The 14,745-nt window shown below is 49.7% G+C and overlaps 1 protein-coding gene across 2 annotated transcripts; it reads right to left on the bottom strand.

The window, feature by feature from the left end:
- Window positions 1–464: 464 nt before the first annotated feature.
- NUDC (nuclear distribution C, dynein complex regulator) lies at window positions 465–11,502 on the bottom strand. Of its 2 annotated transcripts, none has more exons than XM_007078138.3 (9): window positions 11,287–11,502; window positions 8,912–8,989; window positions 3,927–4,130; window positions 3,783–3,848; window positions 2,878–2,997; window positions 2,607–2,801; window positions 1,363–1,446; window positions 1,150–1,268; window positions 465–732 (listed from the first exon to the last, which is right to left on the bottom strand). In XM_007078138.3, exons 1-9 carry the CDS (start codon window positions 11,365–11,367, stop codon window positions 681–683), a joined length of 999 nt encoding a protein of 332 aa, XP_007078200.1. In that variant the 5' UTR covers window positions 11,368–11,502; the 3' UTR covers window positions 465–680. The 2 variants fall into 2 exon arrangements, with proteins under 2 accessions (XP_007078200.1, XP_042852417.1); XM_042996483.1 differs by lacking the exon at window positions 11,287–11,502 and adding an exon at window positions 10,844–11,101.
- Window positions 11,503–14,745: the final 3,243 nt, after the last annotated feature.

Here is a 14,745-nt window from a genome sequence, read left to right as displayed (position 1 = left end):
GGCAAACTATCCAGCTCCCTATCAAATATACAAAATGGAGATGGCCCCCTTGGGGACTGTGACCACAAGGTCCCAGTACCAGTGACAAAACTGTCCCCTTTCCTTCAGCTCTGCTATCTCATCCAGGTCAAGGCCTCTCCAAGATGGAGAATGTCCACAGTGAGGCACTGTCTTAGAGATGAAAACAGAATCAACTCCAGTGGGTCTTAAATTCTGCTGAGTCATGGGCCCCTTTAAGAATATGACACGTATTCTGATCCCTGTATCCAGAAAAACTCACCTTTGCTCAGTCACAGACTAAAAGCCTTGTTTAATTTTCCCTCTAAGTAATGAGAAACAGCCCCAGAGAGGTGTAAGGACTTGCTCTAGGTCACATGGCAGAAGCTGGGCTAAAAGCCAAGCCCCCAGCACCAGCAATGAGAGGCCTGTCCCCCAGGGAAAGACCAGAGGGAAGAGAAAACAGGTGGAGTAAATAGTTTTAATGTGTAACGGTAGGCCAACTGGGGAAGATAAGACACCCCCCACAAGGCCCCAGCCCTTCTCCCATGATGCCCTGGGACCAGTGTGTCTGGGCCAGTCCCATACCTGTCCCAGCCCTGAGGCCCCCAAATCCCAGGGAAGGGTAGGAAAAGGTGGATGGCTGGGGTTCACCCCCAAGAGTTCAGGGAGACATATACGGGCTAGTTGAATTTGGCCTTGGAAAAGTCCATCTCCGGATGCTGATCCATGAACCTGGGGAAGCAAAAGTAGGAAGAAGGTAAATCAGGCCGTCCCTCTCCCGGAAACTTAGCCCCTTTCTCCCAACCTCCCACATCAGGTCTAATTTCTTTAGAACCCTGAGCAACTTGGAGCCAGGCCAGGCAAGCGGTAGAGCCTCAGGGTTTTCCTATAGATGGCAATGACCGCTTGTGTTCTCCCTTCCTACCCTGAGGTGGCCTTGCCCTCAAGATGACCTCAGAAAATGATTAGAGTAGGCAAGCTGAGGCTATCAATCCATAAACCTGGCTGGCTCATTCTGGAAGGGGAAGGGCGGCCCCTGTGTCCTGCTCAGTGACCCACTCACTGTCTCACCCAGGCCTAGACCCAACACCCACCTCCCCCCCAGAACTACCCCCCCACCCCCCAAGCCTCCATCTCTGCATTGCTCACTTCTTCAGAATCTCCTGCTTTTTCTGCTCATCCGAGGTGGGCAGCCCCATAGACTTCTGCCTCTGGTCGTACATCATCTTTTCCACCATGCTGCGGGTCTCACTGTCCAGGTCTGACAGCTGAGGGCAGGCAGTGACAAAGATGGGTGAAGCTCTGGGGCCACCTAGGCCCTCACCTCCCAGCTGAGGCCCAACACAACCAGCTAAGGCTCACCTTGGAGTTCTCAGGGTTGATCTTCTTGGTATTGATCTCAGGATCAGTGGATACCAAACGGCTCCACCACTCCATCTTGTTGATCTGTGAGGAGGGGAACCACCGGAGATGGGAGGTAGCTCACTCTGTACCCTAGGAACCACCCCCCAACCTTTCCAAAACCCAACTCTCTCCTCTATCCTGTACCTGGGACCCACAAAGCCCTGTGCGGGGCCCTAGGGTGCAGATGGGCAAGACCTCTGTCATCCCCAGTGGCTTGGGAAGCAAATGGAGACAGTTACAAATCAGTGTCATCAGGGCAAAAATGAAGTGCAGAGGGAGCTATTCATCCAGGGTGGAGGGACAGAAGTTAGAGTGGCACCAGGACTGGGCCTGAGGGACACATGGTACACCAGATGAAAAAGCAAGAGAGGACATTCCAGTTGGGAGAAGCTAGTGCAAGGACATGGGAGAGGTGAGTGAAAGGCAGGTAGGCTGGGACAGGCCTTACGTGCCATGGAAAGCTTTCCTTTGACTCATGGCACTTTACAGGACTACATTTATTTACTGGTGTCTGTGTCGCATCTCTGAGGGAATGAGGCGAGGCTTCCTGAAGGCAATTTTCTATGTTTTGCTCATTGCTCTCTCACCAGCACTTAAAACAGCGTCTGGCACATAGTACATACTCAGGTATTTGCTGCATTGAACTCATGTACAAACCTAATGTAAAACAAGATGCTTTGGTACCAAAGACTCAATCGTGACTCCATCCCTACCTAGAGGTAGGAGCCTGGGCAAATCTGAACTGCCCTTTTCCTGATTCTAAAATAGGAATTTTAGACCGAACCATAAAAAAAAAATTTCAAAAATTAAAAAAAGGGGGGGGGGGTGCGCAGCACCTGGGTGGCTCAGTTGGTTGAGCGTCCAACTTTGGCTCAGGTCATGATCTCACAGCTCATGAGTTCGAGCCCCATGCTGGGCTCTATGCAGACAGCTAAGAGCCTGGATCCTGCTTCAGATTCTGTCTCGGTCTCTCTCTCTGCCCCTCCCATGCTCACATGCTATCTCTCTCTCTCTCTCCCCCTTAAATATAGACGTAAAAACATTTTTTTTTTAATAGAATAAAATGGGACAGACCTACATTGAAAGTCCTGTGCAGATTAAATGTGTCCACTAGGCCCCCGGCATGGTCCCTGAGTGAATGAGCAGACACCCTCCCTCCTTTCTCCATCAGGACTCAGACCAGGAGACCAGGCCGCTCACACCTTCTCCAGATGCACCGTCACCACCTTGCCGTCCTCAATGAGCCACGAGCTCTCCTCCACCTTCACCTCGTTGTAGAGCTCCCCGTCAATGATCGCTGGTTGCCCTTTGAGCCCCACCCGGAGGTGCCGTCGATGGATGTCCACCACCACATCCTTCCCCTTCAGCCGGAAGTTCACGTGGAAGGGCAACGCCAGCTGCATGGGGCAGGGGAGGTCAGCAGGAGCCCCAGGCTGGCTCCCTAACCTCCTAACCCGAGCCCCGGCCACTCACATCCAGCTCCGACAAGGTCTGGGTCCAGCGGTAATTGGGCAGGTCGGCCCCGTTGCCAAGGTTGGGCTTCAGTTTCCCTTTGTCTTTCTCATCCTCCTCCTCCTCGTCCTCCTCAGCCTCCTGCTCACAGTTGGGGTTCTCAGCTACTTACCTGACAGACAGACTGAACCCCGCTGAGCCAGGCCCAGGGATGGCACTGGGCATACAGCCGCAAAATGAAACAGACCTGGTCCCTGCCCACTCCAGGGCCCACTGGGAGCCAGAGGTAAAAAAATGGCTCTGATCTCTGTCTAAGACAAGCAGCATACCATGTGACAAGGACACAGTTGGTGAACAGTGACAGTCAGAGATGGACCCATGGAACCTAGCTGGGGATCCAAGCCAAGGGACTTGGAAAGAAAGCCCAGCACAAAACAAAAGGTCACAAGGTGGCTATGAACAGGGTTCTAAAATAAAACCAGGCTGCCAAATGATCAATTTTCTTTTTCTGTGTCTGTGGGGCTAAGACTCCTACTGTCAGACCAGAAACTCTGGAAAGACAAATGAATGCCCAAGCGTTGTTTGGGAAGCTGGACTTGAGAGGGAGGAGCCCCAGGGGCACATCCCCCACATATATCGCCGCAAAGGGCCAGGCTGGGCCCACAAACCCCAGCCCACCCAAATGATACCTGTCTAAGCGCTGTGCTCTCTGGCTCTTAGGCTCTCCTGCCAAGGCTTTAAGACCAGTAGGTTTTTTTTAAACCCAATCCTGTGGTCCAATGTCTAGGAGTGGGATCTTGAAGGATGGGGAGGACCCCCAAAGCTGAGGGAAAGGGCATAGGGGAAAGCATCCGAGACATGGGGAAAGGCTACAGAGTCCCTGGAAGTTTCCAAGCCCCTGACTATGCACCCCCAGTCCAACTCACCTGCTTCCCTGGTGAGCCAACGCTGCCATTCTTGAGCTGGGCCTCATGATTCTCTGCATCCTTTTTCTGTGGTGAAGGGCACAGCAGTTGGCAAGAGCATCCTCGCTGCCAGTGCTGATGGGGGTGCAGGGAGCCCACTCTTACCTGGTCAATCTCCAGCTGCAGCCTCTCTGCCTCCTCATCTGTCAGCTCCTTGATCTGGGGCCCAGAGGTCTCTGACTTGGCCTCCTTGGCCAGCCTGGCTGCCCGCTCGGCCTTCTCCCGCCGCTCATTCTCCTGCCGAGATCTCTTCTCCCGCCGGGCCTTCTGCGCCAGCTGATTGTGGTGGTTGAAGGTCTGTGTGATGAGCTGGGGGAGGGACAGAAGGCGAGGAGGCACTGGGGCTGGGGCCAGTATCCCAAGGCCTGGAGTCCAGTCCCGCCTCTATCTGCTGGGTGCCTGGGCAAAGGCACTGCACTCAGAACCCAAGCTCCTCATCTATACAATGGGGGGGACACTGTACACACCTATCTCAGAACTCAAATGAACAGCTGCAAAGTACCTGGCACGATAAACAGTGGTTACTTAAAAAACACACAGTCTAGTGACTAAGAACACGACAGTGAAGCCAGACGGGCTGAGTTCTAACCCAAGCTGTCACACACTAGCTACTGTATTTTTGGCAAAGAACTTAACCTGTAAGAGCTTCAGACTCCTCACCTGTGAGAATGAATCCCTATACCTCACAGGGCTGTTGTGCAGACCCAATGTGCTCAGAAGGTCCTTCCCTACAGAGCAGGGCTGTTATGAACAGAACTCCAGTCTCCGCCCAAGAGACCTTTCCTGAGCCTGCAGGCCTGCACTGACCTGCTTCCCTGACTGATCTCTTCCCCATGCGTACCTGTCTCCAGGACAGCAGCAACTCAGCCAACACATCCAGAATCACCACATTAGCAGGAAGCCAGAGAGAGCTTTCTTGAGGGAAAAGGCTAGACTCCTCCTCTCCTCAGCCCGAGAGCTATCAACGTCAAATCCTTCCTCTCCCACTGTGCCTTCCCAAAATGTTTCCAACCCACATCCTGCTAGCTGGTCTCCCTGCTGCCCAAGAGCTACCACACTACTACTGCCACTGTCACTAGCTGGCTGCGTGGCCTTGGACAAGTGAATGACTTTGACACTTTCTAAGCCCCAGTTTTCTCACCTGTCACGAGAATCGAATAGGACAAATGCTTACCAAGAGGCTGGCACGGTCCTTGCCACATCATAGCCACATACACAGTGTTAGCTTCCTAACACCCCTTGCCCGACTGAGGCTAATCCAGTGTCAGCGGGTTAGGGGTGGGGACAAGTATGTTCTCCCCTATAAAAATGCAATGGGAGAGATGGCTCACCTATTCATACTAATAGGTCTCAAGATGTGGTTCCCCACACCCGCAACACCACCATCACCCACAACTTGTTAGAAATGCTAAACCTCAGTCCCACCCCAGACCTACTGAATCAGACATTCCGGGTGGGGCTCGGCAGCCTGTCTTTTTAACAAGCCCTCCTGCCCAATTCTCAAGCAGACCCGACAGTCACACCTAGACTGGAGTTCCCGGACTACTCCTTCTACCTGTGTGACCCTGAGGTCATCACTCTGTGCTTCTATGTCATTATTACCAAAAACAATCTTGCATAAGTTGTTCTTTGCCTAAAATGTCCTTGTCCCTACTCCCAGGTCACCTGGCAATCTCCTGTTCATCCTCCAGGACCAGCTCCAGTGTCTCTTCAGGCCCTCAGCAGGCCCAGGAACATACCCAACTCAGGAAACCCACCTGTGTCAGTCCACACATCTGGAAGAGGCCTCGCGGGCACTCAGCACATGACCGGTGGTCAATTTACCACCTTCCAAACATCTCTGAGCCACAGCTGGATGGAAGGAGGGGTCTGCAAGAGCTGAGGGGCGTAGGTGGGGCTCAGGGTCACAAGTCACCCATGGGCTCCTAGACCTAGGTTCTGCCAAATGCCCCGTGGCTTCTCATTCATTTGATGTCAGTTCCTCCGGCTACCCCCAAACTCCCAACCTCATGCCACATGGCAGTAGTTCCACACTCTACAAGGTTGAAGGGCACCAAAAGCATCCCCCAACCAAATGGGTTAACAAAATGGAGTGTGTGTGAAAGAGAAGGGAGTCACCTGAAGGCCATTGTGCTGTCAATAGAATCAGTCATGGGACAATTACGCCAGCGAAGGCTGTTCCACCAAAGGGCCTTGGTCCCAAATCCCTAATCGGGAAGACCTTGAACTCAAGCCATTTGCCAACCAGTGGCCAAGGGGAGGCGGGAGCAGGGCCCTCCCCTCTCCCAGCTCCAGTGAATCATGTTACATCCCATTCGTCCTGTTCCTTCCTAGCTCCTGGAGGTTAGGTGAGGGCAGAGCTGAACCACCAGGCACAGCCAAGGCCAATCACAGCAGTCTCTGACCCCTCCTCCCAATCTCCTCCCACCAGCTTTACCCAGGCCCAACCCCAGGCAGAGACCCCTGGGGGTGTGGAGCCTACTCTATGGTGCCAACCAGCAGGATGTCAGAGAGCCAAGCATCTGTTACTAGACACATCTTTGGGAACCACAGCCCAGCAGAGGAGGGAAGGATGAGGACAGCTGGGCTAATTCTAGAAGACAGGCCCCAGGGGCACCTGGGTGGCTCAGTCGGTCGAGCTTCTGACTCTTGATTTCAGTTCATGATCCCACAGTCGTGGGATCAGTCTCCAAGGCAGACTCGGTGCTGAGTGTGGAGCCTGCTTGGGACTCTCTCTCCCTCTCTCTGCCCCTTCGCTGTGCATGCACAGGTGCGTGCACACACTTGCACAAGCACTCTCTCTCAAAATACAAATAAACATTTAAAAAAAAAAAAAAGGAAGATGACAGGCCCCAGACTGTTAAGCGGGCAGACCTGAACACAGGCTTTCCCTGACCAAGGCTGGGTGATCGGGGAGTAAAGAGCGGTTCCCACCAGCCTGGCAAGAAGAGACACTGAGAGGTAGGAGATATTTAACCTTACCATGGCGAGGGTACCCCAAAACATCTGAAGGAGAAAACTTACGCCTGTTCTAGAACTTCACATAAATTAAATCATTCAAGAAGTGCTCCTGTGCGTCTTCCTTTGAAAAGCTGAACGATATTCCATTAGATCCATCACATGTATATATGACACTATTCATCCATCAGTGGATGCTTGGATTGCTTCCACTTTTTGGTTCTCGTGCATAGTGCTGCTATGAACACGGGTGTACAGATCTCTCAAGACCCTGCTTTCAATTCTTTTGGGTATGTACCCAGAAGTGGGATTGCTTCGGCTCCAACAGGTTCAGAAAAGGACCATGAACTTGATTCTCAAATGCCAGCCACTTCATCTACATTACCTCTTTTTATCCTCACAACAGCCCTATAAGATAAGGATTTAGACCCCCTTACAGCTGCGAAAAATGAGGCTCAGAGAAAACGTGATTTACCCAATGCCACACAGTGGTAAAGCAGGAAATGGAGGGGGAGACTGGAATTCCAACTCACGTCTACCTGATTCCAGAGCCTTTGCTCCTAACGGGTGCACTTAAAAACGATGTACCTAGTGGCCTGTACACAGTAGGCACTCAATACCCAGGAGTTACTGTGTTACACATGGAGACCAGGTGGGAAGGCTGGACAGGTTTCTGCCTGCCCGAGAGTCTGACCCACCTCCTGGGGAAGAGCTGAATCTAAGTGAACAAAGAGCCAAGGAGCATGACAAGGTCTAAGAGGGGACCAGCAGACAACCATACATGGCAGCTACCATCACCCCCATACCTGTAAGACACCACTTCTTTATTTATTCCCCGCTCTCCCTTCTTCCAGCTATCTCTTAATCATCCTTCATACCTCAAGCACCGCTTCCTCAGTCTTCCTTGAGCCCCCAACCTAGGGCAGTCCCCCATTTAATGTTCCTAGGGCTTCTGCCCGAACACCCACTTCTTCATTTATTAAGGGGTGGGGGCAGCATGCTACACTGTGAGATCCATGAAAACAAAGGCCAGTCTGTATTCACCTATGTAATCCCAAAGGGTCTGGCATAATACCTACCACAGACAAAGCATTAAGTGTTCAATAAATGTTCACTGAACGAATGAACAAATGCTATTATAAGGCAGTCTGGCCCGCAGAGAAACAGGCGCTGGCGCTAACACAGAAAGAATATTTCAGCCAGAAGGGGTCCTACAGGTCAGTAAGTCCACCTTCTTCCATTTTGCAGACATGTAGATTGAAAGGACCAGAGAATTGGCGGGAAATCAACCAACCCACACAAATGGGCTGAGATTCCAGGACTCCCACTCTCAAGCCAGTGTGTCTATGACAGAGTAGCCTCAGATCAAGACACAGTATAGCACATTCTAGCTTGTCAGATGCCTGACGCCACAGGAAGCAGTTTGCAAAATGTCTCCCTCTTGTTACTATGTCTCTTTAAGTGAAAACAGTATCAATGTCCTAAAAAATCATTGTTCGGTGAGGTAACATTTTCACAACTTACCAATTTTCAAAAATATAATTACAATCTAAGGTATCAGAAGGAAGTTCAAGGTCTCAGAGCCTGTACCACAAAATGCAATTCCCAAATCCATGAACTTTGGGTCACCGTATCTGGGAAGACTGGGATTGGTTGGCTTTAAGTTTTCCTGTATTTGTTTTCTAAGCTCAGTTTCCAACATTTGCCCACTCTCACCACCAGGTAGGTAATTAGATAAAACTTCCTCAATGGAAAAGGAATCCAGCAGCATGCGGTCAAGGGCAGAAGACAGTTTTACAACAGACTCTGGTTCCAACGCTGGCTCTCTCACAACTTAGCTCAAGACTGAGGACAAAGTGCCAAACACCCTTGAGCCAATTTCCTCATTTGCAAAATGGGAATAGTAACACCTGTCCTTCTCAAACTGCTAAAGGATCACGGGAAATAGAGGCAGATAAAGCACCTGGCAAGGAAAGGGGCTTCAATAAACGACAGCTTGCTTCCCGTCCCCAAATCTTCGCCCTTGGCATTTTACTTCTGCTGAAGGCTATTATTACACCAAAAGAAGACCAGGGGAGCTTTTCTTCTGAAGAGACAGAGCTTCCCAAGGGACAGCAGGCCCCAACACTCACCTTCTCTGCCATCCCCTCTTCTCCTCCAACGAAAAAGTCTGTTTTGCGTCGAAGGAAGCTGAAGAAAGTATTCACAAGCTGAAAGACAGAAGGAGACTGCAGCTGTGGAGATGCCACAATGGGAGCCCCTTGACTGCACAGAGATCGGTTTCTTGTCCAGGAGGGATCTTGGGACTTGATTGTTTTACCCCAAGCCTCTCATCAGAGGAGACAGCCTCCCTAACAGGCCCTACCTTAGTCACTTCCACCAGGAAGCCTAACTTAACCTTATTTAGCTTTCCTGAAAGGCAGATTTCTCATTTCTCCTGTCTATGGGTACACGGGTTTCATATTCCTTGTGGTTCTAGAAGGAGCCTAAGGATATAGAACACTCCTCTCAATCCAGGGCTTGAAACATCTAGGCCCAGCTTTCCTCTCCAGACAGTAAAAAGTCCATCCAGACTGGCACTGGCTGAGTTACTAGGGCAGAGACGGAAGGAGGGGAGTATATGAAGCCACTTCAGACAAGTTTAAAACCAACTAACTCTGACTGGTACACCAGAGTATCCAAATGGTTAAGAATACAAGTTTGAAGATCAGACTGATACATATTAGCTCTGTCATCTTGGGGAAGTTTCTTAACTCTAAAACAGAAACAGCAGCAGGACCTATTTCTAGGGACCCTGTGAGGATCAAATGAAATAATGGAGGTGAGGGCCCTTAGTAGCGCCTGGCCCACAGCAAGAGACCTCCTATATTAAGCCATGGCTTTTTTTTTTTTTTTTTTAATGTTTGGGGGTGGGGGGGGGGGGCAGAGAGAGGAGGAGACACAGAATCCGAAGCAGGCTCCAGGCTCTGAGCTGTCAGCACAGAGCCTGCAGAGCAAGAGACCTCCTGCCAGAGTGAACTCCTCACACACAGGTACCGTGAACTATGGCTTATTCTGTCTACATCCCCAAAGCTTGGCACCAGGCTCAGCGTATATGCTCAGTAAAACTTTTCCTGAATGAAATGATCTAATGGTGACCAAGAATTAGCACCTTAGTGCTTTGATCTGCCCAAAAGTTCTAGCATCAGATTTAGAACCACTCATATCTTCAGGGTTTGAATTTCTACTTCTAGACACTTTTTTGATTCACTCAAAAATGAACCTGTTCCCAAATCTAATGTCAACAATTCAGGAGGATGAGGAAGGGAATCTTTCACACGTGCAAATTAGTAACTCTCTTCCCACCTCAAAAGGCTTAGGAGTCCTTGGTCTCCACAGGCACCTGGGTAAAAGAATGGGAATAGAAAGCTCAAAGAAAACTTGTTCCCAGTGAGACAAAGAATCAGTAATGGACTGTGGAAAGCACAATGGCCCAAGGAGTCTGGTCCTGTCTGGTCAGGAACCTGTTGGATGATTTTAGGCAAGTTCCTTTGGTTTCTTTACAGAATGAGAGTTCTGGAACCAATCTTGATAGGCTTTTCTATTTCTAACTTTCCACGTTTTTGGCCCAAAAAACCAACTCCAGAATCTGTAACAGTTGGTCCTTATCGTTCATATGCTATGTGTTATTATGCAGTCACTATGTATGAATTATGCTTTTGAAAAGTTTTAAGCTCCATCAGGGCAAGGACAGATTTCTGCTCACATCTATATGCCCAGGACCCAGTCTGGTGAGTGTCTGGCACACATCAATCACCCGAGAAGTATCTGAATGAACAAACCTGACTACTGAGAATTCCTTACTGTCCTTCGAGACTTTTCCTGTCCAACAAAGATTCAGAAATTAAAGGACTTGTAGCCCTATCTCAAAGACAAAGGAACTGAGGCTTGGAGACGTGGAAAGGTCCCTTGTAGGTAGGTGCTGGAAAAAATTGTGAACCCAGGCCTCCTACTCCTCATTCACGGCCTAAAGGGACCACGTGCTAACATCACCCCGCCCCACACCCCCCCCCCCCCCCCCACACATTCGCCAGCTCGGTCCAGGTCTTGGTAGATGCAAATCCCAACGTATAGGATGCTTCATCCTAAGAAATGCTCTTCGGGGGAGGCCATCGGACGGAAAACGAGGCCGGAAGCATGTATGAGACTGGGGGACGGGTTAAGGGAGAGGGCAGCGGGTTTTCCAGGAGCGCGTTCGGAGACGCCGGAGTTGCTAAGACACGGAGTTGCTAGATACTAAGCGGGGCCGGGAGCCCGGGACAGAAACGAATGGGGCCCTAAGTGCCACGGGGAGGCCAGACCGGAAGCTGGGTCGCAGTGAGGACGTAGGAGGAATCCCAGGAACCCGCGAGGCCCAAGGGTGAATCTCGACCCCGGAAAACAGAAAAGTGGAGTAAGCGTGGCTAGGACCGCGCGGGTTGGCGAGCGCCTCAGGACCAGGCCAGGCCGACGCCGCGCGGGCCGTTACCTCCTGCACGCCGCCCTCGTGCTGCTGCGCCATGGCCAGCAACATGCCGTCGAACCGCTCCTCCTCCTGTTCTCCGCCCATCGCGCCTGCCTCTAGCGACGCTCCGAGTTCCGAGCTCCGCACTCGCGTCCCGCGTTCTCCCTGCTCTTTCGGGTCGCGTCCGGCCCAACGGCTCCAGTTGTCCGCCTTCCGCAGCGGAGCCGGAAACACGCACGCGCCGCACCGCCCAGGCCCGCCTTCTCGCCCTGTCTTCCCGCCTCCCTCCGGGCCCGCGACCACTGACCGCGCGGCAAACAGCCCGCTTCACCGACCATTGGTCGACATGCTGAGCCAATCGTCGAGCGCGTCCAGGAAGCGGTGGGCGGAGCAAGGGTCCCGGAGTTTGGCGTGAGTTGCTATGGTCACCAGATGCTTTGGAGCCTTCCAGAAAACCCTGAACTAAAATCTGGCCGGGTTGGAAGTTAAAAAGGGACAAACTCTGAGCTTCACCCCTGAGAGTGACTTCCCAGCTTGTAGAAAAGTGGAACTGAAAGTGTCCTAAGTCCTCTCTTCCAGTCCTTCCATGAGGCAGTGGAGGCCCTAGCCCAAAGGACAGCCTACCTCTGTCATCATCACACACTTGCCAGGGCCAGTTTCTTGGGGTGACAAACTGTACAGTGGCTCAAGCCTCGTCCTGGGAAGGGCTCCGTGCTTGGTTTAATGCTCTTCTGATGCAGTCTTGAAATTCTTAATTTTTGAACAAGGGACAACACGTTTTGCACCGGGCCCCACAAATTATGGAACGGTTGCTGTATTCAACCTTCAGTGGGGGACACGTCCCAGCCATCTAAGGAAAACCGCTCCACTTTTGCGGTGAAATTCTTCATCTTAGTCTTCTCAGGGATTCTACCCTTGTTATTGTCCTTTTTTTAAATCTCCTGCATCACAAATGCTTTTCTTCTGGATCATTCCCTTCAATTTACAAACATGCTCTAATGTCACTTATTTTTTACCATTCCGTGACTCCCATTTTCTCATCCTACCACTGCAATTTTCGGTTCTCACTTACAGCAAAACTTGAAAAGATTGCTATACTTGTCTCTCCACTTTGTTACCTTCTATCTTTCCTCAATTTATTGTAATTAGCTTTTTTCTTTTTTTAACATTTATTTTTGAGAGAGAGACAGACAGACAGAGCACAAGCAGGGGAGGGGCAGAGAGAGAGGGAGACACAGAATCTGAAGCAGGCTCCAAGCTATCAGGCTGTCAGCACAATGCCGGATGCAGGGCTTGAACCCAAGAACTGCAAGATCATGACCTGAGCCGATGTCGGTGGCTTAACCCGACTGAGCCACCCAGGCACTCCCTAATTAGGCTTTTCTTAAAAGACTGTAACCAAGGGTACAATGACCTTGTGTTGCCAAAGCCCAGGGACCACTATTATCTTCCTCAACTTCCTAGCTGCATTTGACAGTTTGCTCCCTCTTCCTTCTGGAAACACTCCCCCCACCTCCCGCCCCCACCTGGCCTTCAGGCCATACACAGGTCTCAGAAAACACAGCTCTCCACGGTGAGAAAAAAAAAAAAATACAAGACTTGGAGCACCCGCTGGCTCAGTCAGAAGAGCATATGACTCTTGATCTCAGGGTTGTATGTTCCAGCCCCAAATTGGGTAGAGATTGCCTAAAAATAAAATCTTAACAAAAAAAATCCAAGATGTATCTTTTTAATGTTTATTTAATGTTTTGAGAGACAGAACACAAGCGGGGGAGGGGCAGAGAGAGAGAGAGACACACAGTATCCAAAGGAGGCTCCAGGCACTGAGCTGTCAGCGCAGAGCCCTATGCGGGGCTCAAACCCACAAACCGTGAGATCATGACCTGAGCCCAAGTCGGTCGCTTAACCCACTGAGCCACCCAGGCGCCCCAAAAAACCCAAGCTCTAAAACCTTGGAGTCCAGCTTTACATGACCACCCCCCACAGAGGGGTCTCCTTCTCCTCCTCCTCCACTGCCTCCTTTAGAAAATGAGGGTGAAAGCAAGAGCAATAATAATGACCACTGCCCTTCCTTTACTGAGCACTTGCTGTGTGCCAGGCTCTTTGTGTCCTGAAAAACACCTAGGAAAGGCATTATTAGAGGCAGATTTTCCGTGAATCTAATGAAACTTGAACCTCAGCGCCCTTCACTTGCACATCCAATGCCTTGGGGAGAGGCTGGGCAAGGTCTTCTTTATATAGATATAGATATAGATATAGATATAGATATAGATATAGATATAGATATAGATGTTTTATAGATATTTTACAGTTATAGATATTTTACAGTTATAGATATTTTATAGATATATTTTATAGATATAGATATTTTATAGATAGATATAAATACTCATAGTTCATGAGTTCAAGTTTGAGCCCCGCATTGGACTCTGAGCTAACAGTATGGAACCTGCTTGGGATTCTGTCTCCCTCTCTCTCTGCCCCTCCCCTGTGCACTCTCTCTCAAAATAAATTAAAGCTTTAATATATATATTCTTTTTATTTTGCAAAAATAAAAAGCTTAAATTATAATTGCTCAAGACCACTGTTTGCACTGTTTTTTGCCCACTCTATCCCACTTCCCACTATGAGTGATTCCCAAGACACCTGGGAAGAACCTGGGTGGTGGAGGAGAAAGAAGGACAGGTAAAGAGAAGAAGCAAATCTGTACAAAATTCTTTCAATCATCATTAAATTGTCTGTCACTTCATAGTGATGCCAACCCAAAAAGGAAGTTCTCTCCTATAAAGAATACGCAGCATATACAATTATAAATACTCCGTGCATAGGGGCGCCTGGGTGGCTCAGTCGGTTGAGCGTCTGACTTCAGCTCAGGTCATCATCTCACAGTCAGTGAGATCGAGCCCCATGTCGGGCTCTGTGCTAACAGCTCAGAGCCTGGAGCCTGCTTTGGATTCTGCATCTCCCTCTACCTCTGCCCCTCCCCTGCTTGTGCTCTGTCTCTCTCTCTCAAAAAATAAATAAACGTTAAAAAAATTTTTTAAATAAATACTCCACGCATATATTTCTTTTTTGATAGTAATTACGCAAAGTAGAATTTATCAAAATTCCTACTACAAACCTATAAGCACGACTACAAGTATCAGAAACATCTGTGTGAAGTATCCTGGCTATCAAGAATAAGACATGTTTTTATTCCTAAAAAAGAAAAAAAAAGAATAAAACCTGTTTTTGATCAACCATTCCAGAGGAAAGACAGAATCATCGCTCCATTTTCACTGAAGGAACTTATTTTAAAATTTTTTTAATTTTTTAAAATATTTATTTTTTTTTTAATTTTTTTTTAATTTTTTTTTCAACGTTTTTAATTTATTTTTGGGACAGAGAGAGACAGAGCATGAACGGGGGAGGGGCAGAGAGAGAGGGAGACACAGAATCGGAAACAGGCTCCAGGCTCCGAGCCATCAGCCCAGAGCCTGACGC

This window comes from Panthera tigris, chromosome C1 (assembly GCF_018350195.1).
Source record: "Panthera tigris isolate Pti1 chromosome C1, P.tigris_Pti1_mat1.1, whole genome shotgun sequence".
Lineage (NCBI taxonomy): Eukaryota > Metazoa > Chordata > Mammalia > Carnivora > Felidae > Panthera > Panthera tigris.
The sequence above is the reverse complement of the archived record's forward strand: the minus strand, read 5'-3'. Positions and strand labels throughout refer to the sequence as shown.

Bases quoted from the DNA above. Each gene is read 5' to 3' on its own strand.
- NUDC (XM_007078138.3), bottom strand. From the start codon at position 11,367: ATGGGCGGAGAACAGGAGGAGGAGCGGTTCGACGGCATGTTGCTGGCC. The intron at 3,849-3,926 runs GTAAGAGTGGGC...CCTTCACCACAG, and splicing joins TGCAGCTGGAGATTGACCAG to AAAAAGGATGCAGAGAATCA. The intron at 2,998-3,782 runs GTGAGTTGGACT...AACTGTGAGCAG, and splicing joins TTGGCTCACCAGGGAAGCAG to GAGGCTGAGGAGGACGAGGA.